Raw genomic sequence first — 24,638 nt, 5'->3', positions numbered from 1 at the left:
AAATTTATTTTTTAGTCTGCGATCAGCTGCCACCATGATCGGGTGCCGCCAAAATTCATCATCAGTTGAGGTAGGGATCCGGAAGAGCTGATTAGTATTCTTCTCAAGACTGGAGGAGATTGAGTTAGGGGGAGGGGTTATGAGAGTCACTGAATGACAGCTGACTGAGGAAGAGCGGAGAAAGGATTTTAAAGTTTGACAGCTGCTGAATGACTGGCTGAAAGAGACCTCGCCAGACCTGATTGGATAGTTAGTAACGCCCACAGTCAGCTGATCAGCATGCAGGTTAAGTCTTCCTGACTGAACTTACTTACGCTATGCTTTTCTCTGTGTGTGATGTTTCCTGTTTACGTGTTGTTCACCTGCACATTTATGTTTATTTAACTCTTCAAAAACCCTTTTGATACGTTTTCACATTGTTAGGTGAAGTTTTAAATAGAGACACTGTGAATACTATGTCAGCATTAATCCTCCAAATAAATATGTAGTACTGAAAACTGCTCTGTGCCTGTGAACAAGACTTCACCACAAACAACAACTAATAGAGGAAGTGGCGGGGATATGCATCTGCATGCAGATACTGTTAGAAGCTGCAATCATAAAACCTACAAGAAGCTGCTTTCTGGCTTGCCTTACAGGGGATGAAAATATTTTTTTGCATCCCCTTTCAAAGTGTGAACACTTCCTTCTCTAAAGTTTCATTCTCGGAGTGAGGCTGTGTGTGACAGACTGATACAAGTGGGTCCTCTGAGGTAAGAACAAGCTTCTATGGTTATTTATCTCCTCATGATGTTAATCTACTAGAGTAAAATATAGTGTTTCAGAAGTTGTAGCGAATTTCACCCGTTTCTTAAGAGGTTAACAGTATATATAGTAATTACAAACAAGATTCTTTTTTTTTTAATAAAATTTCTAATAATTTAAAACCCTTTTTAATGCATTCAGTTGAAAAACTTTTTTCCAAATGAAAATTCAAACATCAGTTTCAGACGTCGTAGTTCCCTGAAGACTGAGATGAACCCAAAGAGCCAGATATGACTTTTTAAACAGTATATTTCAGAATAAAAGGTTCCCAAATTACAATGTAATAAAGACACTGTTATGTTTCCAGTCAACATGTTTGTGTTCTGGGGTTTCTTTGAATAAAAGTGATTTGAACATTTAGCTAATGTCAAACTAAAATAAAACAGAAAACAAACAATAATTTAGTTACTAAAAAAAGAAACTGAACTCTGAGATTAACAAAAACATGTGGCCCCAATATTCCATTTTAATATAATTACATTTATATCCACAAGTTCACAACCATCTTTAATGAGGAACTAAAACAAAGACAACTCTAAATGTCAGTAAAATAAATGGATTGAGGAAGAAGGAAATTCTGACACAAGCTGACATGAATTTATAATCACACATTTTACAGTAAAAAAGAAAAAGTCCTGTGCTCTTAAGATGTTTTTAGCCATTCATTTATGTTTTATTTGTTTCAGAAATCCAGTTGTAGTCCCACATGAGATGGAGGCTCAGACAGTCACGTGGTTGGTTTTTCTGGCCCTAATAATACGTATGGATTTTATAACTTCATTTTGAAAATAATGTTTTTTTTTCAACATTTGGATCAAAGATTAACTGACTTCTCCACTTGTGTTTTTACCGACAGATGTTTCTACAAGTGACCCTGAAAGTCCCGTCGAAGGTATGTACAATACAAATCGGACTATTAAACCATTCAGAACATACATAACATGACAATTAATGGACGAATCTGTCCTTCCTGCCCCGGGCAACCAAGGCTCCTCCGGGTGGAAATATAGTTAATAACCAAACGTACTTGAAAAATGAACATTTGAACATAAACCAGTGATAAATACTACAGAATCAATCTTTGAGATCATTTTAGTTGATGCGTATTTTGACTTCTCAGTTTAGTCCATGTCCCATTCACAAAAATTCATGAGGTGAGTTTTATACTGGAATCAGGCATCAGGGTGCGATCTAGACAATTTGGCTTCAATTTTAGTCGATGGTTTGATCTCTTCTAGATCAGTTATGACTCTAGAGCAGTTTGTCTACAGCTTCACTCTACAAAGTTTCCCAGTCAATTTGGCAACAAAAATCTATCATAAAATAATAAATAAACGAACAGAAATCTAGACCTACGTAAAATCGGTGAATGAAGAAAGATAAAAGTCTGTTTTCAGCTCCTGACTCAGTCTGCTGTATGTCCTCGTTCAGGCTGTTTCAGAGCCTCAGGGCTCTTGTTTCAAAAGCTTTGTCCCCAAACTTTGTCTTAGAACAATAAATCGTATCTGCTGGACTGATGAAGAGGAGTTTAGGAGCTTCAGGAGAGGAGCTCCCTTTACCACGTGTTGTTGGATATTTAGCTTTGCAGGACTTTTACATTTACAATATACCTATGTAACACAGACTAGAGGGAAGAAAAACAATAAAATCATAATGTGCCTTCTTTAAAGAAGATTCTGCTTCCTCTCTACAGACCCGCCCACTGAACCTAAACTGTCTATGAGGTCTGAGGTCACAGAAGGTCAGACCATCACCATCAACTGCACTGTTGAAAGTTTCCCACAGTCAACTCTCACCTTGGCGAGGACCGACACATACCCCCAGTCTTTAATGATCACAGAAATAAATCTTAATTCACGAACCAGCAACTCTCTCTCCCACACGTTTACTGTGACTTCATCAAACACTGGTTGGTACTTCTGCCGTGCTCAGAACATTGAGGGCTCAAAGGACAGTGAGCAGAAGGAGTTGGTGGTGAAATGTGAGTGTTTCAGCTGCGGCTTCATTTTCAACCAAACAGATCAAATCAAAACTTGCCTTTAGAAAAACTATCAATGCAGAAGTAGCTTTTCTCATGTATTTGTCTGTTAATTTTTACTTCTGACAGTTGAAACAAAAGCACCTGAGAAATGAATGACCTAAACTAAATGTTTTGTGTCCGTATAGGCCCACTATAAAAAGCACATTGCATTTTTTATTTTGGCAATTGTACTTTTACTTTTGATATTTAAGTACATGTCAACACCAGATACTTAGTTTATTATGAGCTATTTTAATACTTTGACTCAAGTAATTTTGTTACAGGTGACTTTAACTTTTACCGGAATCACTATCCGGAAAGATATCTGTACTTTTACTCAAGTATGGCTTCCAAGTACTTTATAAGCCACTGGCCCTAGTCCACTTTATACAAACTTACTTTGAACTCCACCCTGATGAAATAAAAAACACATCTTATGCAGGATCATTCTTTATTATGAACGCCATTATATTGGACAGTGGTTAAATCTCACAGTTCTCTGTTTTCTATATCTTTGGTTACTGCAGACAGTCCCAAACATGTGACAGTTCAAGCCAATCCTGGTCTTGATGTGAAGGAAAATGTGTTGTTGACACTGAGCTGTTCTGCTGAGTCCAACCCACCAGTGAGCTCTGTCACCTGGAGGAAGACGACTGATGGGAGAGAGGAAATCATCCAACAGACTCAGACTCAGACTTTCAGGGTGAATTCAGCCAGTCCCTCTGACAGTGGACTGTACAGCTGTGAAGCCACCAATGACATTGGAAGTGGAAAGTCACAGCCAGCTGAGGTTAAAGTCAGATGTGAGTAGAATGATGCACTTGTGATGGTGAATGGATAAACAAGGAGGATATATTCTACATTACTGAGTATAAAGTAAATACTGATCAGACGTGCTAGTTCTAAAAAGAAGAAAACATTACTCCACAATGTCAAAAACACCACAGGGTTCTTTTAACTATGGTGTAAATTAATTCATTCATTAAACTTATCCAACATTTCTTTGAACTGAAAACGTCTATTTCAACATGACTAAAGTGGCCTGTTGTCATAACATGATTTATTTAATAGCAACATTACAAAGTGCTTCCCAAATAACAACAAAAAAGAAACACATCAAAATACGAATACAAATTTAAAAACAAAAACTAAATCTATCATAAAATAATAAATAAAAGAATAAAAACTAGACCTACGTATAAACAGGGAATGAAGAAAGATAAAAGTCTGTTTTCAGCTCCTGACTCAGTCTGCTGTATGTCTTCGTTCAGACTGTTTCAGAGCCTCAGGGCTCTTGTTTCAAAAGCTTTGTCCCCCAACTTTGTCTTGTATTGATTTAATCTGAAATCTGATTTTACATGAATATAAATACTTTGGTCATCTGCTTCCAGCTTGTGTGTGAAATTTCAGCCTCTGCTCTCGCTTTGAATTACTTTCATTTGGGGGCGTGCCCGATTAGCCACTAGGTGAACATGATGCAGCTATGGGGTATTTTTGATACTCTGGGTCCGGGAGAATCTGCTGACGAGAAGTTTAGGAGCTTCAGGAGAGGAGCTCCCTTTACCAATGATTGTTGGATTTTTTGTTCAGAGGAACTTTTACATTTACAAGAAACCTATGTAACACAGACTAGAGGGAAGAAAAACAATAAAATCATAATGTGCCTTCTTTAAAGAAGATTCTGCTTCCTCTCTACAGACCCGCCAACTGAACCGAAACTGTCTATGAGCTCTGAGGTCACAGAAGGTCAGACCATCACCATCAACTGCACTGTTGAAAGTTTCCCACAGTCAACTCTTACCTTGGCGAGGACCGACACATACCCTCAGTCTTTAATGATCACAGAAATAAATCTTAATTCACGACCCATCAACTCTCTCTCCCACGAGTTTACTGTGACTTCAGTCGACGCTGGCAGGTACATCTGCCGTGCCCAGAACACTGAGGGCTCAAAGGACAGCAAGCAGCAGGAGTTGGTGGTGAAATGTGAGTGTTTCAGCTGCGGCTTTTTTTCTCAACTAAAACAGATCAAACCAAATCTTCCTTTAAAAAAACTATCCATGCAAAAAGTAGGTTCTCATATATAAATACTTCACATATATATTATATAAATATAAATGGTCATCTGCTTCAAGCTTGTGTGTGAAATATCAGCCTCTGCTCTCACTTTAAATTACTTTCATTAGGGGGCGTACCCGATTAGCCACTAGGTGAGCATGATGCAGAGGAACTCCCTTTACCACTGATTGTTGGATTTTTTGTTCAGGATAACTTTTACATTTACAAAAAAACCTATGTAACACAGACTAGAGGGAAGAATAATAGTGTATTGTTTTCACAGGTTTGCAGGTTATTGTGCTCCCTTATTTTAATTAGTCCACTATCTATAAACTTACCTTCAATTTTACCCTGATGAAATAAGAAACATATATTATGCAGGATCATTCTATATTAAAAAGACCATTATACTGAACAGTGGTTAAATCTGACAGTTCTCTGTTTTCTATATTTTTGGTTACTGCAGACAGTCCCAACAATGTGAAAGTTCAAGCCAATCCTGGTCTTGATGTGAAGGAAAATGTGTTGTTGACACTGAGCTGTTCTGCCGAGTCCAACCCACCAGTGAGCTCTGTCACCTGGAGGAAGATGACTGATGGGAGAGAGGAAATCATCCAACAGACTCAGACTCAGACCTTCAGGGTGAATTCAGCCAGTCCCTCTGACAGTGGACTGTACAGCTGTGAAGCCACCAATGACATTGGAAGAGGAAAGTCACAGCCAGCTGAGGTTAAAGTCAGATGTGAGTAGAATGATGCACTTGGGATGGTGAATGGATAAACAAGGAGGATATATTCTACATTACTGTGTATAAAGTAAATACTGATCAGACGTGCTGGTTCTAAAAAGAAGAAAACATTACTCCACAATGTCAAAAACACCACAGGGTTCTTTTAACTATGGTGTAAATTAATTCATTAAACTTATCAAACATTTCTTTGAACTGAAAACGTCTATTTCAACATGACTAAAGTGGCCTGTTGTCATAACTTGATATATTCAAATAGCACATCTCAAAACAAAGTTACAAAGTGCTTCCCAAACAACAACAAAAGTAACAACACATCAAAATATAAATATAAATTTGAAAACAAATTAAATGTCTCACATAATAGAATAAAAAAAAGACCTAAAGTTTGTCCTATGAAAATCAGTGAATGAAGTAAGTTGAAAGTATGTGTTCAGCTCCTGACTCAGTCTGCTGTATGTCCTCGTTCATGCTGTTTCAGAGCCTCAGGGCTCTTGTTTCAAAAGCTTTGTCCCCCAACGTTGTCTTCATATAATGATTTAATTTGTATTCTGAACTAAAATCTTCTAAGTAGTTTTCACAATATTACATTCTTAGTGGACGTCACTCACATAGCAAGTGTCTTGGTCCAGATTTGTCCTGGTCCACTTGAAGACCAGAAGTGATGGATCAATGCCTGAAGTGGCCCACATCCGTGTGCTATCTGGGTTGTGAATTGACCTTAAAGAATCTTCTGTTTCAGATTCACCTGTTGTTGAGATAAAGGTCATTTCACTTGGGTCCTTTTTCCAGATAAGCCGAGGAAGACGAGCATTTCTGTCAGTGGCTCTTCTGATAACCAAGTGAAAGTTGGTGGTTCTGTCACGTTAACATGTGACACCGATGCCAATCCTGCCCCGACGACTTACTCCTGGTACCGCAACAAAAATCAACAAACTGACTCTTTGTGGAAGAACACAAACAGACGAGAGCTGAGTTTAACAATACAAAGAGCAGATGAAGCTTGTTACAGCTGCAGCTCCTCAAACCTCATTGGTGGAGGGGATAAGAGTCAACCAGTGTGCATACAAGTACTGTGTAAGTACTATGATGTTTCCAGTGATTCTCACGTGAATTAATATACTTTGGTCATCTGCTTCCAGCTTGTTTGTGAAATGTCAGCTTCTGCTCTCGCTTTAAATTACCTTCATTAGGGGGCGTGCCCTATTAGCCACTAGGTGAGCATGATGCAGTTATGGGGTATTTTTAAAGCTGCGGAAGTAACCTTTGAAGAAAAGCTTAGGAGCTTCAGGAGAGGAGCTCCCTTTACCAATGATTCAATTTTTAATTTTTTGCCCTGCAGAACTTTTACATTTACAAAAAAATCTATGAAACACAGACTACAGGGTAGAAAAACAATAGAATCATAATGTGCCTTCTTTAAAGAAGATTCTGCTTCCTCTCTACAGACCCGCCCACTGAACCTAAACTGTCTATGAGTTATGAGGTCACAGAAGGTTCAACCATCACCATCAGCTGCACTGTTGAAAGTTTCCCACAGTCAACTCTCACCTTGATGAGGATCGACAAATATAATCTGTATTCACGACCCATCAACTCTCTCTCCCACGAGTTTACTGTGACTTCATCCGACGCTGGCTGGTACGTCTGCCGTGCCCAGAACACTGAGGGCACAAAGGACAGCAAGCAGAAGAAGTTGGTGGTGAAATGTGAGTGTTTCAGCTGCGGCTTTTTTTCTCAACTAAAACAGATCAAACCAAATCTTCCTTTAAAAAACCTATCCATGCAAAAAGTAGGTTTTCTCATGTATTTTTCTATTTACTATTACTTCTGACAGTTGAAACAACATCACCTGAGAAATGAATTAACTAATTACTTAACTCTCTGTAATTCTTCCACCACAGTAAAGCATAATTCTGTTAAGTTGAAGCCTGGTGACATTTTCTTATAGTGTAATTTGTGGTGTAATTGTGTAATGCAATGTATTGTTTTATAGGTTTTAACTTTATTGTGCTCCCTAGTTCACTCTCTCCAAACTTATCTTGAATTACACCCTGATGAAATTAAAAACCTTTTTAATTCAGGATCATTCTATATTATAAAGACCATTATATTGGACAGTGGTTAAATCTGACAGTTCTCTGTTTTCTTTATTTTTGGTTACTGCAGACAGTCCCAAACATGTGACAGTTCAAGCCAATCCTGGTCTTGAAGTGAATGAAAATGTGTTGTTGACACTGAGCTGTTCTGCCGAGTCCAACCCACCAGTGAGCTCTGTCACCTGGAGGAAGACGACTGATGGGAGAGAGGAAATCATCCAAGGGACTCGGACTTGGAGGAAGACCTTCAGGGTGAATTCAGCCAGTCCCTCTGACAGTGGACTGTACAGCTGTGAAGCCACCAATGACATTGGAAGTGGAAAGTCACCGCCAGCCGAGGTTAAAGTCAGATGTGAGTAGAATGATGCACTTGTGATGGTTAATGGATAAACAAGGAGGATATATTCTACATTACTGAGTATAAAGTAAATACTGATCAGACGTGCTAGTTCTAAAAAGAAGAAAACATTACTCCACAATGTCAAAAACAACACAGGGTTCTTTTAACTATGGTGTAAATTAATTCATTCTTTAAACTTATCCAACATTTCTTTGAACTGAAAACGTCTATTTCAACATGACTAAAGTGGCCTGTTGTCATAACATGATTTATTTAATAGCAACATTACAAAGTGCTTCCCAAATAACAACAAAAAAGAAACACATCAAAATACGAATACAAATTTAAAAACAAAAACTAAATCTATCATAAAATAATAAATAAAAGAATAAAAACTAGACCTACGTATAAACAGGGAATGAAGAAAGATAAAAGTATGTGTTCAGCTCCTGACTCAGTCTGCTGTATGTCCTCGTTCAGGCTGTTTCAGAGCCTCAGGGCTCTTGTTTCAAAAGCTTTGTCCCCCAACTTTGTCCTTGTGTATTAATTTAATTTGAATTCTGAACTAAAATCTTCTGCATAGCATTCACAATATTACATTCTTAGTGGACGTCACTCACATAGCAAGTGTCTTGGTCCAGATTTGTCCTGGGCCATGAGAAGACCAGAAGTGATGGATCATTGCCTGAAGTGGCCCACATCCGTGTGCTATCTGGGTTGTGAATTAACCTGAAAGAATCTTCTGTTTCAGATTCACTGTTGTTGAGATAAAGGTCATTTCACTTGGGTCCTTTTTCCAGATAAGCCGAGGAAGACGAGCATTTCTGTCAGTGGCTCTTCTGATAACCAAGTGAAAGTTGGTGGTTCTCTCACGTTAACCTGTGACACCGATGCCAATCCTGCCCCGACGACTTACTCCTGGTACCGCAGCAAAAATCAACAAACTGACTCTTGGTGGAAGAACACAAACAGACGAGAGCTGAGTTTAACAATACAAAGAGCAGATGAAGCTTGTTACAGCTGCAGCGCCTCAAACCGCATTGGTGGAGGGGATAAGAGTCAACCAGTGTGCATACAAGTACTGTGTAAGTACTCTGATGTTTCCAGTGATTTTTACGTTAATTTAAATACTTTGGTCATCTGCTTCCAGCTTGTGTGTGAAATGTCAGCCTCTGCTCTCGCTTTAAATTACTTTCATTAGGGGGCGTGTCCGATTAGCCACTAGGTGAACATGATGCAGTTATGGGGTATTTGTGGCGCTCAGGGAGAATCTGCTGATGAGGAGTTCAGGAGCTTCAGGAGAGGAGCTCCCTTTACCACTGATATTTACATTTTTTGTTCAGCAGAACTTTTACATTTACAAAAAACCTAGGTCACACAGAATAGAGGGAAGAAAAGAATGTATTGTTTTAACAGGTTTGCAGGTTATTGTGCTCCCTTATTTAACCTAGTCCACTATTTCCAAACTTACTTTCAATTCCAACCTGAAGATAAAAGAAACATATATTATGCATAATCATTCTATATTAAAAAAAACATTATATTGGACAGTGGTTAAATCTGACAGTTGACTGTTTTCTATATTTTTGGTTACTACAGACAGTCCCAAACATGTGAGAGTTCAAGCCAATCCTGGTCTTGATGTGAAGGAAAATGTTTTGTTGACACTGAGCTGTTCTGCCGAGTCCAACCCACCAGTGAGCTCTGTCACCTGGAGGAAGACGACTGATGGGAGAGAGGAAATCATCCAACAGACTCAGACTCTGACCTTCAGGGTGAATTCAGCCAGTCCCTCTGACAGTGGACTGTACAGCTGTGAAGCCACCAATGACATTGGAAGAGGAAAGTCACAACCAGCTGAGGTTAAAGTCAGATGTGAGTAGAATGATGCACTTGTGATGGTGAATGGATAAACAAGGAGGATATATTCTACATTACTGTGTATAAAGTAAATATTGATCAGACGTGCTGGTTCCAAAAAGAAGAAAACATTATTCCACAATGTCAAAAAAAACACAGGGTTCTTCATTCAAGATAACGTTTAGCAAACCTGATAAAAAATATTGTATTTAAAAAAGAAACAGTACCCTAAAATCAGTGGCTGTAGTTTGTTTCAAAGAGAAATTGCTGAGAATATAATTGAAAGTTTCACCAGGTGAATCTAAAACCAGTCTGTTTTATCCTCCCATTTAAAGTTTCCCATTCTTCTCAGTCTGGTTTTAAAGAGCAGCAATAATGTCACTTCACTTGTTGTGTTATTCATGTTTGATCTTTGATGATGTTCAGAAAATGATGTTGTCTTTTCTCCTGAATTTCCCGGCTAGTTTCTCCAAAACACACACACATCACGGAGTCGGCAGAGAAGCAGGAGCTTGACGGGAGGAGCTCCGTGATGCTGAGCTGCTTCAGTCACAGCTTTCCCCCAGTCCAACACTACTCATGGTACAGGAAGAGTCAGGGAGAGGAAAAGGATGAACTTGTGTCAAAGCATCAAAACCACACAGTGTTCTCAAACCAGCCAGGAGTCTACTACTGCATCGCACAAAATGAAGTAGATCAAAGTTTGTCTGATCCTGTCCATCTGTTTGAACGTGAGTGAATTTCAAACACACAATTAGAGCTGATTAGCCAAAGGTCAAAGGTCTATATGATGCTCTCTCTCTTTTAACCACAGGAAACCACAGTCTGCACATCCTGAAGTTCCTCCTTCCTGCTCTATTTGTCCTGATGATTATCATTTTAATTGTCATAGTTTTAAGGTGAATGAATAAAAAGTGCATTTGATTAAATAAATACATTTCAGAGATGGTCTGGCATGTGTAACCACATCATGTCCCTCTATGTTTTCAGATACAGGAAGAAAAAATTTATACAACAAGGAACAACAAACACCAAATCCCCTTCTGGTTTTTCGGAGCAGTTGAGGCGTCCAGAGGCCCAACGACACCAGCCTCTTCCAGACAGCACGTAAGACCACACCCCCTCAACACACTGTCCCCACCCAGGACAAGGAACACTGTGTGGGACAGAGTCAGACATGGGCTGCTGCTCATGCTGGAGTCAAAGTTTCCATTTATTTTCTAGATTCTCCAGACTTGAATGGCACAATGAAAGTCTGCCCTGTTATTTATAATAGTCATTGACTCTGTATGCATATGTTTATTCTTATATATCTTTTATATTCCACAGGCCTCCGACCGACAACGACCTTGTTTACAGCCTTTTGAATCTGCCCCAGGTGAGTCCCGCGTTGAGACAACACTTTAAACAAGAAAACAATAAGTTAAAACAATCATATATGGAGACTTAAGTAAAACCCTAATTGGCTATATGTATATTGAAATTGTAGGAAACAGTGATTAGGGAGAGTACAGGAATAAGATTCAGGATATTAAAGCCTCTGCTTCATAACTTCTGACCTGTTAATGACAGAGCTTCTTTTCTTAAAACCACATAAAATGCTGTACAGCTTTAAACTACTAATTATTCTAAATACTGTAAAAAATTATCTATCATGATATCTACAACACCTCAAATTGACCATGTAGAGCTACTGCCTTCCATCTTCTATCATCAGTATTAATCTGGCTTTACAGGCAGATGTGTCTTTTACTGTTCAAGCTGTTGCTTTTCCCTCCTTGTTCTTCCATAACCTGCCCTCAGTACACTTATATCTCAGTATACTAGGGCCAGTGATTAAAAGACAACCTGTACAGCATCCATTTGAGAGCATTAATGAAGTGACTCAGTTGCTGCTTGATAATCACTAGTGGTGCACTGATATATCGGCTGTACATCGGTAGCGACCGATGTCCGCCTCGTTTACTGCCATCGGCGTATCGGTAATAAACTTAACTTTCCCGGATGGCATTGGCCGATGTTCATATATACTGTAACGTCCCCGCCTCACAGACGACACGGAAATTGTTCCCTTATTTTTAACTTTATTAAAGTCAACACGAACATGTCACTCTCCTTGTTCCTTCTCCGATTCTCCTCACATCATCAACCATAGATATATTTATATAAAGTCTAGATGTCTCGGCCAATGGAGTCGAACGTCCGCACATGGCGGCCATCTTGCAACAGGCGGCTCGCCCATCCATAACATTTAGTTGTTAGTGGTACATGCACTTTTTAAATAAAATGAAATAATTCTTGATGTATTTTGTAAATGGAAATCTTGTACCCATTTTAGAACATTATTAATTTTAGAAAATAACATAATTATTAATAAGTATGCAGTGTCATAACTATATCTCTGACGTTTATAACAAACCAAACCGTTAACAAATTGGTTGAAATTTGATGAAGTTATGGTTATTGAAAAATTACCTACCACTAGAACACAATGTTATGTGTGAGCGAGCCGCCTGTGGCAAGATGGCCGCCATGTGCGGACGTTCGACTCCGTTGGCCGAGACATCTAGCCTTTGTATATATATATATCTATGTCAACAACCGTCTTTGACACTTCCTCCCTCATTCACCCGTGACCCCCAACAAACCAGCCAATGAGAACCTGTCATCCCACACAACCCCACCCCATTGGTCTAGAACTGTCACATGCCCTGCCCCGACCTGTTCACTGACCCTCAGGACATCTCAATACTCCTTTAACACGGTGTCTTAACTGAACATAAGTCATAACAAAACATAAGCATAGACCCAGTCCTTGAAACAGGTCAATCTGAGGAGGTCTGTTTTAGACAGGTTAAAAAAGGTGCTGTTTTAAATGTTCATTTTGGTATTTTGACCAAAATATGTTACAGACATTTCATTAAGACCCCAAGGAACCATATCAACTTGTGGTAAAATGGGCATAATATGTCTCCTTCAATAAAGTTTGGTTAAACTAAAGATTGTTTCATAAATCCGATTGAATTTGTGCTCATTGAAAGATGAGAGTGATAAAGGGCGGAAATAATTTAAAAAAGTGCTTTTAAATAATGATTTAATTATTTTCCTAGCACAAAAGGAAACATGAATAACAATAAAAACAAAATAAACAAATATCAGTATAAATATTGGCTGTCGGCTAGATTGTTGTTTTAAACTTCGTATCGGCCAATAATTTCCATATCGGTGCAGCCCTAATAATCACTGATGTTTTCTGTCTGCATCTGCTCAGGCTGCCTCTGCACAAAACCCCACAGGACAGCAAGCTGGAAACACCGAGGAGGATTCTGTCAACTACGCTTCACTGCACTTTAAGAATAAGCTAAAGTGAGAATTTAATCTTTATGTTACAATACCAGAACAACAAAGGTGTTATTAATCAGCACATGTCATGTTGATATTTGTTTTTCAAGGAAGAAGCAAAGAAAGGTGGAAGAAGACTCTGTGTATGCGAAGGTGTCCAAGCCAGCACGAGTTAAAAAGGTCAGGAACCGTGACCTCTCATTTCATTATATCAGTCTCTATGTTTTGCTATTAGTTGAATTTAATCCAGAGATTGTTCCATAAATAATCTATAAACTACCTCCACTCTCATCATAGAATGAACCAGAGAGCCTGCAGGACTATGAAAACATTAATAATGCAATTGCACGAGCACCAACATCTCCAAATCTATTTGACGACCACACAAGTGAAGTTGAAGTGGAGCTCCACTATTCAAAGGTGAGATTCACAGCGACGCCCCGACGTCAGACGACCAACAGAGACTCCAGCAGCTCACACCAAGATGAGAGTCTTTACTCTAACGTCAGGATTTGACCCGAGATGTTCTCATCCTGTTTTTTACAGCTACCTCGAGCCTGAGGAAGTTTATATTCACAATAAGTCATCACAGAGAGTCTGAAGAGTTCATGTGTTAAACCGTGTTATCAGTTGGAGTATTTTAAAACTAGTTAGCAAGAAGGCACAGAAGTTACATTACAGAGCTAAAATATAATATTTAAATAGTTAAAATTGTTAATTTAAAAAAAGTAAACAGCAAAATGTGAGGGATAAACGGTTAAAATGCTTATTTTCCAACTTAAAATGTAAATAATGTGAGTGTCAAATAATTTTATTAATAACTTTTTATATAATCTATATATATAAATGACATGCAGTTAGACAAGAAATGCTGAGAATCACTGCCGAATGTGTTTTTGTCCTTTCCAGTGTTTTATACTTAATCTAAACCCACAGACCTGAAATGTAAAATATCCTGTTTCTCAAAATAAAAATAAATATGTTGGAACAAATGATGAACTTTACAGTTTATTGACATTTTTGTGGGATTTGTGAACATGACACAGCTTGAGAGGGTTTCTGAAGAATGCCTGTACACACAAAATGCATTGTGTCATGCAATGGACATTATCTTGTGATGCATTTCTATTAATGGACCATGTAAACCTTAGCTCTAATTGAGTTAAGTAATAATTAAAGTAAAATTAAGTATATGATTATAACCTTGTGGCACTGCTGCTGGCCACAGGGCTCTCCAACACACAGCCAGAGACGAACATGTTGCTTTTCCACATCTTTATTCTCACCACACACGTGCACAAACAAATACTTAAATCACACACAACGTCACAAGCTTTCCAGCTTTAGTCCAGCGTCTCTCAGGTTCCTCCTTCCCTGAGTCTGAGGCGCCATGAGGCAGTGATGAAGCTCTCTTTTAAAGCGTGAGGATCGATCAGCTAACTGCTCTCACCTACGCTGATTGATCCTCTGTGGTGCAGGTGAGGGTTCTCTCCCCGCCCCCTCACCTCCACAAACCTGAACTTAAACTCTTTAGCATCCAAATAAAAGTACAGATTCTGAGACATTAGGATATTATTAGATACGTTATTACATTTTCATACAGGTGCATTAATGAGTAAGTATTTTAGTTGCCATGGAGCCAGGCCCGTAGCTGGAGGGAAGTATCCCCCGATCTAAATATGTTCATTTAAGATGTTTGGAGATCAGATATTGGTTAACAGTAGCTTCAAAACCATGTCAGTGGAAAATAGCATCAATGACTTACCATTGTGTTTGAGTTTGCATCATGGTGTGTATTTACATTGAGCCTATAAGTTCCTTTATAATTGTCAAAGAACATGTGGTTATTACATTGTTTGAACAGGATCAGAACAGTCTTTGTATTCAACAACACAGCGATGTAATTCTGATTCTGTCCTGGGTGGGAACTGTGGGAACACTGGTCCTTCTCTCTCATCATCACCACCTTTCTCTCTTTGGCTTGACTTCAGCCTCTTGTTCCTTCCCAAAGGAAAGTGTGTCTGAAGAAATCTCTTCATTTGAGTCTCAGTGAAGAAACACAACAACCCAGCTCATATATTTACATTGTCACAGTGCAGAGTAGATTCTGTCCATCAATTCACTAATTGACCTTGTGTTATAAGAGTAGAGCTGCTCCTTTAAGAAAGTGTGCTTAAGAGAGTAACTGGTGAAGCGATAGAGAGAGAGAGAGAGAGACAGAGAAAAAGACAAAAAGAGAGAGAGAGAGAGAGAGAGTATAAAGATAGACAGTGTCAGTTATTGTGTGTTGTAAAATGAATTCTGCTTCTCCGTTATTTCTCTACTGCTGCAGAAAGTGAAGGGTGTGAACCCTGAAGTGAGAAGCGGCTTCAGCCCGGGAGGAGAACAGACATCTCCCCTGTACGTCACCGACTCCGGTCTGGAGGTCGAGCAGGAGACGTCAACACTACGTTACCTTGTAGATTCACCAGAAGATGATCCACTCCACCTCCTACTCACTCACCCACCGCCCACATACATGCATTGTTAAATAGTATCGAGGTCCCGACCTGCATGGAGCTGATTAAGTTACTTCAGATGAAGGTATCGGTCTGGGTCATGCTCTCCTGAACAACTAAAGACATGTGAAGGGTCATAAGTTGTAGAGAAGAAGTGTAATAAAAAAAAAAAATGCACAGTTCTGGAGAATATTTACATGTTTACTTTCCTCCACTAACAGTACTGCTTAAGAATATAACATTAATATATTATTATTATTTAACTTTTTAGTTCAGGTTTCCTCTAAGTTAATGCTTTATCATAACTACTGCAAAGACACCTGTTGTATCTACTGTTACCAGAGCCAGTTGTAAACGTGCCTGTTCGATTTGCCACAGCAACTAAAGGCCGACTGTGGGACTCAGTCCACAGAACCGTTGATGGTCCCAGTCGCCTCTGCTGCAGAGCACTGGTCGTCTGTTTATTCAAAGCTCATCAGCTTCTTATTGAACATGTTGCGTGTCCAAATCACGACAAGTTCCACACTGCACTTCCTTGGGCCCTTAACAATACACAGGTCACGTGTGAAGCCGATAAGATGAACGCTTCTCCAGATATGAAAGTCACAGAACAACAGACTAAACAGATAGAGAGAGATTAGTGGAATTAGTCGATAGATGATAGATAGTATCCATCATATCTGTTCTTTATCAAAGCACCTGTTGTGACTCTTCTAATAATTCACTCTGTGTCTCTCTGCAGAAATGGCTGAAGTTTTCAAAGGCCTGAGTTTCCCTTAGAAGGAAAAGTAGGATCAACTTTGCTGTAATGGGAAACCGCAGTTTCAACTGCCAGCCGCTCCTTCACCGCCATGCTGCAAGCTCTGAACGGCGCCATTGATGAAATGGCGGCCGATGACGAGAAGATCATGGCTGCAGCTCTCGGGGAGTGAAATGGTTTTTTCTGTGTGCGATGTTTCCTGTTTACGTGTTGTTCACCTGCACTTTTATGTTTATTCAACTCTTCACAAACCCTTTTGATAAGTTTCACATTGTTAGATGAAGTTTTAAATAGAGACACTGTGAATACTATTTGAGCATATATTCTCAAAATGAATTTGAAGTAATGAAAACTGCTCTGTGCCTGTGAACAAGACTTCACCTGCAGATACCGTGAGAAGCTGCAAACGCTATCACTGTAATCATCACACCTACAAGAAGCTGTCTTCTGGCTTGAATGATAAGGGATGATAATCATTTTTTTGCATCCCCTTTCAAAGTGAAAACTTCCTTTTTCTCTAGAGTCTCATTCTCGGAGTGAGGCTGTGTGTGACAGACTGATACAAGTGGGTCCTCTGAGGTAAGAACAAGCTTCAATGGATATTTATCTCCTCATGATGTTAACCTACTAGAGTAAAATATAGTGTTTCAAGAGTTGTATTTACCGCTTATACACTGACAACAAACTGTATTTTTTTCGGGATGATACAATCTGATTTTTTTCATAAATATGTCTGTTATCAAGATCAATACATTTTTGTATTATTATTAATAATAATAATAATATTTTAAAACCCTTTTTTATCCATTAAGTTGAAATACTTTTTTCCAAATGAAAACTCAAACATCAGTTTCAGATGTCGAAGTTCCCTGAAGACTGAGATGAACCCAAAGAACCAGATATGACTTTTAAACAGTATATTTCAAAATAAAGGTTCAAATATTAAAATGTAATAAATATTGTATAAATGTTAGCAGTCAACATATTTTACATGTAGAGGTGAGGTGACTTGTGTGAAATGAAGAACAAAACAGTGACAACTCTAACTGTCAGTAAAAGAAATGAAAAGAGGAAAAGGAAATTCTGAAACAAGATGAAAAATAACTTTGATCACACATTCTACAGTAAAAAGAAAAGGTTCTGTGATCTAATGAATTTATTATCCACTTTTCATCTTTTAATTTTTTTCAGAAATCCAGTTGTAGTCCCACATGAGATGGAGGCTCAGACAGTCACGTGGCTGGTTTTTCTGGCCCTTATAAACGGTAAGGATTTTATTTCTCTTCTTTCTAAACAAGGTTATTGTTTAAAGATGAACTGACTTCTTCACATGTGACTTCTTTTCACTGCCAGATGTTTCTACAAGTGATCCTGTGAGTCCCGTTGAATGTATGTATTAATAGCACTTCTCAAAACCTGGTTACATAGTGCTTCCCAAATAACAAAACAAGTTAAAACACATCACAATATGAATATAAATTTAAATAAATTAGAAAATCTGTCATAAAACTACAAATAAAATAATACAAATTAGACGTACGTAAAATCAGTGAATGAAGTAAAATAAAAGTATGTGTTCAGCTCCTGACTCAGTCTGCTGTATGTCCTCGTTCAGGTGGTTTCAGAGCCTCAGGGCTCTTGTTTCAAAAGCTTTGTCCCCCAACTTTGTCTTCATGTATTGATTTAATTTAAATTCTGAACTAAAATCTTCTGCATAGTATTCACAATATTACATTCTTAGTGGACCGTCACTCACATAGCAAGTGTCTTGGTCCAGATTTGTCCTGGACCACTTGAAGACCAGAAGTTCCTGATCATTAGCTGAAGTGGCCCACATCCGTGTGCTATCTGGGTTGTGAATTAACCTGAAAGAATCTTCTGTTTCAGATTCACCTGTTGTTGAGATAAAGGTCTTTTCACTTGGGTCCTTTTTCCAGATAAGCCGAGGAAGACGAGCATTTCTGTCAGTGGCTCTTCTGATAACCAAGTGAAAGTTGGTGGTTCTCTCACGTTAACATGTGTCACCGATGCCAATCCTGCCCCGACGACTTACTCCTGGTACCGCAGCAAAAATCAACAAACTGACTCTTGGTGGAAGAACACAAACAGACGAGAGCTGAGTTTAACAATACAAAGAGCAGATGAAGCTTGTTACAGCTGCAGCTCCTCAAACCTCATTGGTGGAGGGGATAAGAGTCAACCAGTGTGCATACAAGTACTGTGTAAGTACTATGATGTTTCCAGTGATTTTTAAGTGAATTCAAATACTTTGGTCATCTGCTTCCAGCTTGTGTGTGAAATGTCAGCCTCTGCTCTCGCTTTAAATTACTTTCATTAGGGGGCGTGCCCGATTAGCCACTAGGTGAACATGATGCAGTTATGGGGTGTTTTTTGACGCTCCTGGAATATCTGCTGACGAGGAGTTCAGGAGCTTCAAGAAACCTATGTAACACAAAATAAAGGGGAAAAAAACAACAAAATCATAATGTGCCTACTTTAAAGAAGATTCTGCGTCCTCTCTACAGACCCGCCCACTGATCCTATACTGTCTATGAGGTCTGAGGTCACAGAAGGTCAGACCATCACCATCAGCTGCACTGTTGAAAGTTTCCCACAGTCAACTCTCACCTTGATGAGGATCAACACAAATAATCTTTATTCACGACCCATCAACTCTCTCTCCTACAAGTTTACTGTGACTTCAGTCGACGCTGGCTTGTACTTCTGCCGTGCCCAGAACACTGAGGGCTCAAAGGACAGCAAGCAGAAGGAGTTGGTGGTGAAATGTGAGTGTTTCAGCTGCGTCTTTTTTTTCAACTTAACAGATCAAAACAAACTTTCCTTTAAAAATCTATCTATGAAAAAGTAGCTTTATTCATGTACTTTTCTATAAACTTTTACTGACAGTTGAAACAATAACACCTGAGAAATGAATGACCTAAAGTAACCACTGATAATCTACTCTGTGTCTTATTTAAATTATGAATTCAGGGCCTGTACTTGTAATGGAGTATTTTTGTACTGCAATATTTGTACTTTATCTTAAATCTCTGTAATTCTTCAAAAAGAGTAAAATATAATTCTGTTGATATTGAAGCCTTGTGACTTTAAGCAGTTATACGTTTTCTTATAGTATAATTTGTTGTGTAATTGTGTTATACAATGTATTGTTTTCACAGGTTTGCAAATTTATTGTGCTCCCTAGTCCACTGTCTCCAAACTTACGTTAAATTCCACCCTGATGAAATAAAAATCATATATTATTTAGATAACTCTATATTATAAAGACCATTATATTGGACAGTGGTTAAATCTGACAGTTCTCTATTTTCTATATTTTTGGTTACTGCAGACAGTCCCAACAATGTGAAAGTTCAAGCCAATCCTGGTCTTGATGTGAAGGAAAATGTGTCGTTGACACTGAGCTGTTCTGCCGAGTCCAACCCACCAGTGAGCTCTGTCACCTGGAGGAAGACGACTGATGGGAGAGAGGAAATCATCCAACAGACTCAGACTCAGACCTTCAGGGTGAATTCAGCCAGTCCCTCTGACAGTGGACTGTACAGCTGTGAAGCCACCAATGACATTGGAAGAGGAATGTCACAGCCAGCTGAGGTTAAAGTCAGATGTGAGTAGAATGATGCACTTGTGATGATGAATGGATAAACAAGGAGGATATATTCTACATTACTGTGTATAAAGTAAATACTGATCAGACGTGCTGGTTCCAAAAAGAAGAAAACGTTACTCCACAATGTGATGTCTTTCAAGATAAAGTTTAGCAAACCTGATCAAAAATGTTGAAGTTAAAAAAGCAGCAGTTACCTAACATCAGTGGCTGTAACTTGTTTCAAAGAGAAATTGCTGAGAAAAAAAAGGTACATTTGTCTGTTTTATCCTTTATTGTTTTATTAACCTTAAATTGGTGCGTAAAAAAGTTTCATATCTTTCTCATTCTGGCGTTAAAGAGCAGCAATAATGTCACTTTACTTGTTGTGTTATTCAGGTTTGATCTTGATGATGTTCAGAAAATGATGTTGTCTTTTCTCCTGAATTTCCCGGCTAGTTTCTCCAAAACACACACACATCACTTTGTCGGCAGAGAAGCAGGAGCTTGACGGGAGGAGCTCCGTGATGCTGAGCTGCTTCAGTCACAGCTTTCCCCCAGTCCACAACTACTCATGGTACAGGAAGAGTCAGGGAGAGGAAAAGGATGAACTTGTGTCCGAGCATCAAAACCACACAGTGTACTCAAACCAGCCAGGAGTCTACTACTGCATCGCACAAAATGAAGTAGATCAAAGTTTGTCTGATCCCGTCCGTCTGTTTGAACGTGAGTGAATTTCAAGGTCTTATAACTGTGTGTTTTATTGCTCAGGAGACATGTGGGAGGTTTATATCAGATCATGTTTTCTTGTTGTTCGTCCATACGTCCTTCGTACAAACACCCAAATTCAAATCAAGGAGTAACTGATTTGATTTTGGTAGTCCAAGGTCAAAGGTCAAGCTTTGTATGATCCTCCCTCTTTAAACCACAGGAAACTCTCTGCACATCCTGAAGTTCCTCGTTCCTGCTCTACTTCTCCTGATAATTATCATTTTAGTCATCGTAGTATTAAGGTGAATGAATAAGAAGTGAATTTGATTAAATAAATACATTTCAGAGATGGTTCGACATGTGTAACCACATCATGTCCCTCTATGTTTTCAGATTCAGGAAGAAAAAATCTATTCAACAAGGAACAACAAACAGCAAATCCCATTCTGTTTCTTCGGTAATAATTTGTTTCTACTTCTTTCTTGAAAACATCTGGACAGAAATGACCCATCTTGTTTGTTTGTGTGTGTGTGTTAAAAATTGTTTAAATCATAGTGTCTAGTCATGGTGGCTTTTTGTCAGAACATTGTCTCAGCACAATAGATTTTTTTAATTATTTCACTATCGGTCGTTGAAACTTCTAAATCTATTTCTAATTGGCTGTTTGTATATTGGAAATCACAGGAAACAGTGATTATGGAGAGTACAGGTATAAGATTCAGGTTATTTAAGCCTCTGCTTCATCACTTCTGACCTGTAACAGCTGTAAAACTACTGATTCTTGTAAACACTCTAAATTATGTAATAATTTCAATATTATGTTATCAAATATATTTTAAAGGTGATATTACAAAGCCTGCAAAGTCCCAGAATGTGTTATTTGTTTTATTTGAGAACACATGAATCAGGGATCTGAAACAAGACAACAAGTGCACATCATATTTAAAAATTATGAATAAAATAATCTATTATGATATCTACAATCCCTCAAATTGACCATGTAGAGCTACTGACTTCCATCTTCTATCATCAGTATTAATCTGGCTCTACAGGCAGATATGTCTTTTACTTTTCAAGCTGTTGCTTTTCCCTCCTTGTTCTTCCATATCCTGCCCTCACTGTTTGCCCTGTCAGTAGCTGTCTATCAGTACACTTATGTCTCAGTATACTGGGGCCATTAGTTAAAAGACAACCTGTACAGCATCCATTTTAGACCACAAATGAAGCGATTCAGTTGCTGCTTGATAATCATGTGGTTAGAGGAAACAAAACTCGTCAGGAGATGAAACCTCCCCTTCACTCATTTATTCTGTGCAACGAACAAAACAATTAAATCAAGGAAAATGTCTGCAAGTCCTAAAATAATCAGATTTGATTCTTGTATGAACTTTATTGTGCATTACATCCAGAGAGTGTCACTCAAATAATCTATAAACTACCTCCACTCTCATCCTAGAATGAACCAGAGAGCCTGCCCGACTATGAAAACATTAATAATGTAACTGCACGTGCACCAACATCTCCAAATCTCTTTGACGACCACACCAGTGAAGGTGAAGTGGAGCTGAACTTTCCACAGGTGAGATTCACAGCGACGCCCCGACATCAGACGAGCAACAGAGACTCCAGCAGCTCAGAAGAAGAAGAGAGTATTTACGCTAACATCAACATTTGACCCGAGATGTTCTCGTCCTGCTTTTTACAGCTACCTCGGGCCTGAGGAAGTTTATATTCACAATAAGTCATCACAGAGAGTCTGAAGAGTTCATGTGTTAAGTCAAATAGGTCGTAATCGTAAATCTAAAGCAGGGGTTCTCAAACTTTTGCAAGCTGGGTCCCCGCCCCTTAAGCTGGTTAGAGGTAGTTGTATCATTTTATTATAATTATTATAATTAATGATAATAGACCAATTATTATAATATTATCATTATCATAATAATCATAAGTGTTTTTAATGCTCATTAGGAAACTGTTATTATTATTGGCCTCTTGTGATCTTAAAAAAAAAAATCTTGCAGGTCTGTCAATGTGAGACAACGTTCAAATCTTGGGGCAACGTTTGGCATATCCTCAGGTCATCCTCGATCTGTGCGCGGTTGTGATATTTAGTTTTGAGCGCAGTCAGTCTTAAAAAGCCTGCCTCGCACAAATAAGTCGACGCGAAAAGGAGGATCATTTTTAAGGCTAAGATTAGGCTACGAATAGGCCTGCTGCAAGTGCAGGAAGGTATTACTAAGGAAGGAGTGATTCTTTAAAAGACAGTTTATAAAGCAATGAATATCTGAATTATAGAGGAAACAATAGCAATCACACAAACTCTGCAGGGTGTCGTCTCAGTGAGGGTGAGCGCTGACCATGCCTGCAGTGAGTTTTATACTCGGAAGCATACGTGCAACTTGTGTTCAAATGATAACACTCCTCTTTTGATTGGTGGATCAGGAACGAAACGGTATTTGATTTGTTTGTGTCAGTCCAGCCCCTTGCATTAAGCCAGTGAGGGAACTATCACTAACCAGTGACAGGTCGGCAGTCTTTTTTTTAATTTAATTTTATCTCCGTCTGTGACATCGCGCAATATAGAAATATTGAGACAATCCTCAAAAGATTCATAAAGAAAAAAGAGAAAGGGGAAATAAAATCAGTAGCCTGGGGTGCAGTAGCTGAGGTAAAGAGAATATTCACAGACGAGATGGAGGAGGAGCTTGCAAAACACTTGGAACAACTAGCTGACCAGTTCCATGGCCTTGCTCCAGTCAAGTGCCATGAACTGGTATTCGAAATACGCAGAGAAAAACAATATCCCTGTCCCTGCCAATTGGACAGAGAAACAATGTGCAGATAAGCAAGGGTGTGCAAGAGATCACATGAATCATAATAATCATAAATCTGCTTAATTGACCAATCCCCATGGTCAATGGGATTCTGTTACTAGTCCGATATTAGTGGTTGACAATCTAGCTGTCGGGATTTTAACAATTACAACATGTGTTGTTATGGTAGTTTTAAAGTGGAAAAAGTAAGTGGATCAAGTCACAAGACCACAATCATATTTTCACTGCTCTTTGTCCTGAAGACATTCTGACAATTTCCATTGCTAGAAAACATCCTGAATTAATGGGAAATGTGTAAATTTGACTGATATATCATTTTAGCTCGCCTAGAGGGGAGCAAATGTAAAAAAAATCTCACATTTCCTCGCTGTCCTACAAAATATTTGAAAATGTCAATTAAAGGTTCTGGGGAAAATAGTGAGAATAGCTAATTGTGAGGGATAAACGGTTAAAATCCTTATTTTGCAACTTAAAATGTATATCATGTGAGTGTAAAATGATTGTATTAATAACTTTTTATATAATCTATATATATATATATATATATATAAATAACATGCAGTTAGACAAGAAATGCTGAGAATCACTGCTGAATGTTTTTTTTGTGCTTTCCAGTGTTGTGAACTTAATCCAAACCCACACACCTGAAACGTAAATATCCTGTCGCTCAAAATAAAAATGAAATATGTTCGAACAAATTATGAACTTGAAAGTTTATTAACATTTTTGTTGGATTTGTAAACATGTCACAGCCTGAAAGGGTTTTCTGAAGAATGCATCTACACGCAAAACGTATTGCATTATGAAATGGACATTATCCTGTGATGCATTTCTATCAACGGACCATGTAAACCTTAAATTCACTTGAGTTAAATAAAATCAAGTATATGACTATATCCTGAACTTAAACTCTTTAGTATCAAAAGTAAAAGTACAAATTCTGAGACATTATGATATTAT

General features: G+C 38.4%; 2 protein-coding genes and 1 long non-coding RNA gene across 6 annotated transcripts in view; all 3 read left to right on the top strand.

Moving 5' to 3' along the window:
- Positions 1–123: 123 nt before the first annotated feature.
- On the top strand, positions 124–14,254 carry LOC133965617 (B-cell receptor CD22-like). 4 transcript variants are annotated; one of them, XM_062400263.1, is made up of 18 exons: positions 124–752; positions 1,491–1,564; positions 1,661–1,696; positions 2,498–2,785; positions 3,352–3,627; positions 5,349–5,624; positions 6,423–6,707; positions 7,079–7,339; positions 7,800–8,081; positions 8,870–9,154; positions 9,669–9,944; positions 10,394–10,660; positions 10,744–10,828; positions 10,920–11,036; positions 11,259–11,307; positions 13,201–13,295; positions 13,382–13,451; positions 13,569–14,254. In XM_062400263.1, exons 2-18 carry the CDS (start codon positions 1,516–1,518, stop codon positions 13,785–13,787), a joined length of 3,216 nt encoding a protein of 1,071 aa, XP_062256247.1. In that variant the 5' UTR covers positions 124–752; positions 1,491–1,515; the 3' UTR covers positions 13,788–14,254. The 4 variants fall into 4 exon arrangements, with proteins under 4 accessions (XP_062256247.1, XP_062256249.1, XP_062256251.1 ...); XM_062400265.1 differs by lacking the exon at positions 5,349–5,624; XM_062400267.1 differs by lacking the exon at positions 6,423–6,707.
- Positions 14,255–16,540: 2,286 nt separating this feature from the next.
- Positions 16,541–17,918, top strand: LOC133965623 (uncharacterized). Its single transcript, XR_009923883.1, has 3 exons — positions 16,541–17,108; positions 17,721–17,794; positions 17,883–17,918. It is a non-coding gene; the product is annotated as an uncharacterized LOC133965623 (long non-coding RNA).
- A 1,162-nt stretch (positions 17,919–19,080) lies between these two features.
- The window catches only part of LOC133964775 (B-cell receptor CD22-like), a 29,317-nt gene continuing 23,759 nt past the window's right edge, over positions 19,081–24,638 (top strand). The window contains exons 1-2 of the mRNA XM_062399016.1: positions 19,081–19,315; positions 19,882–20,157. Of these exons, the coding sequence (XP_062255000.1) occupies positions 19,081–19,315; positions 19,882–20,157 (511 nt within the window). The remainder of the gene's footprint in view (positions 19,316–19,881; positions 20,158–24,638) is intronic.

Source organism: Platichthys flesus, chromosome 11 (genome assembly GCF_949316205.1).
Source record: "Platichthys flesus chromosome 11, fPlaFle2.1, whole genome shotgun sequence".
In the NCBI taxonomy this organism is placed as follows: Eukaryota; Metazoa; Chordata; class Actinopteri; order Pleuronectiformes; family Pleuronectidae; genus Platichthys; species Platichthys flesus.
This window is presented reverse-complemented; position numbering and strand designations above follow the sequence as displayed.

Coding starts and splice junctions, on each gene's coding strand:
- LOC133965617 (XM_062400263.1), top strand. CDS start 1,516: ATGGAGGCTCAGACAGTCACGTGGTTGGTTTTTCTGGCCCTAATAATA. Junction 11,037..11,258: donor CAGCCTCTTCCAGACAGCAC/GTAAGACCACAC, acceptor TATATTCCACAG/GCCTCCGACCGACAACGACC. Junction 13,296..13,381: donor CACTTTAAGAATAAGCTAAA/GTGAGAATTTAA, acceptor TTGTTTTTCAAG/GAAGAAGCAAAGAAAGGTGG.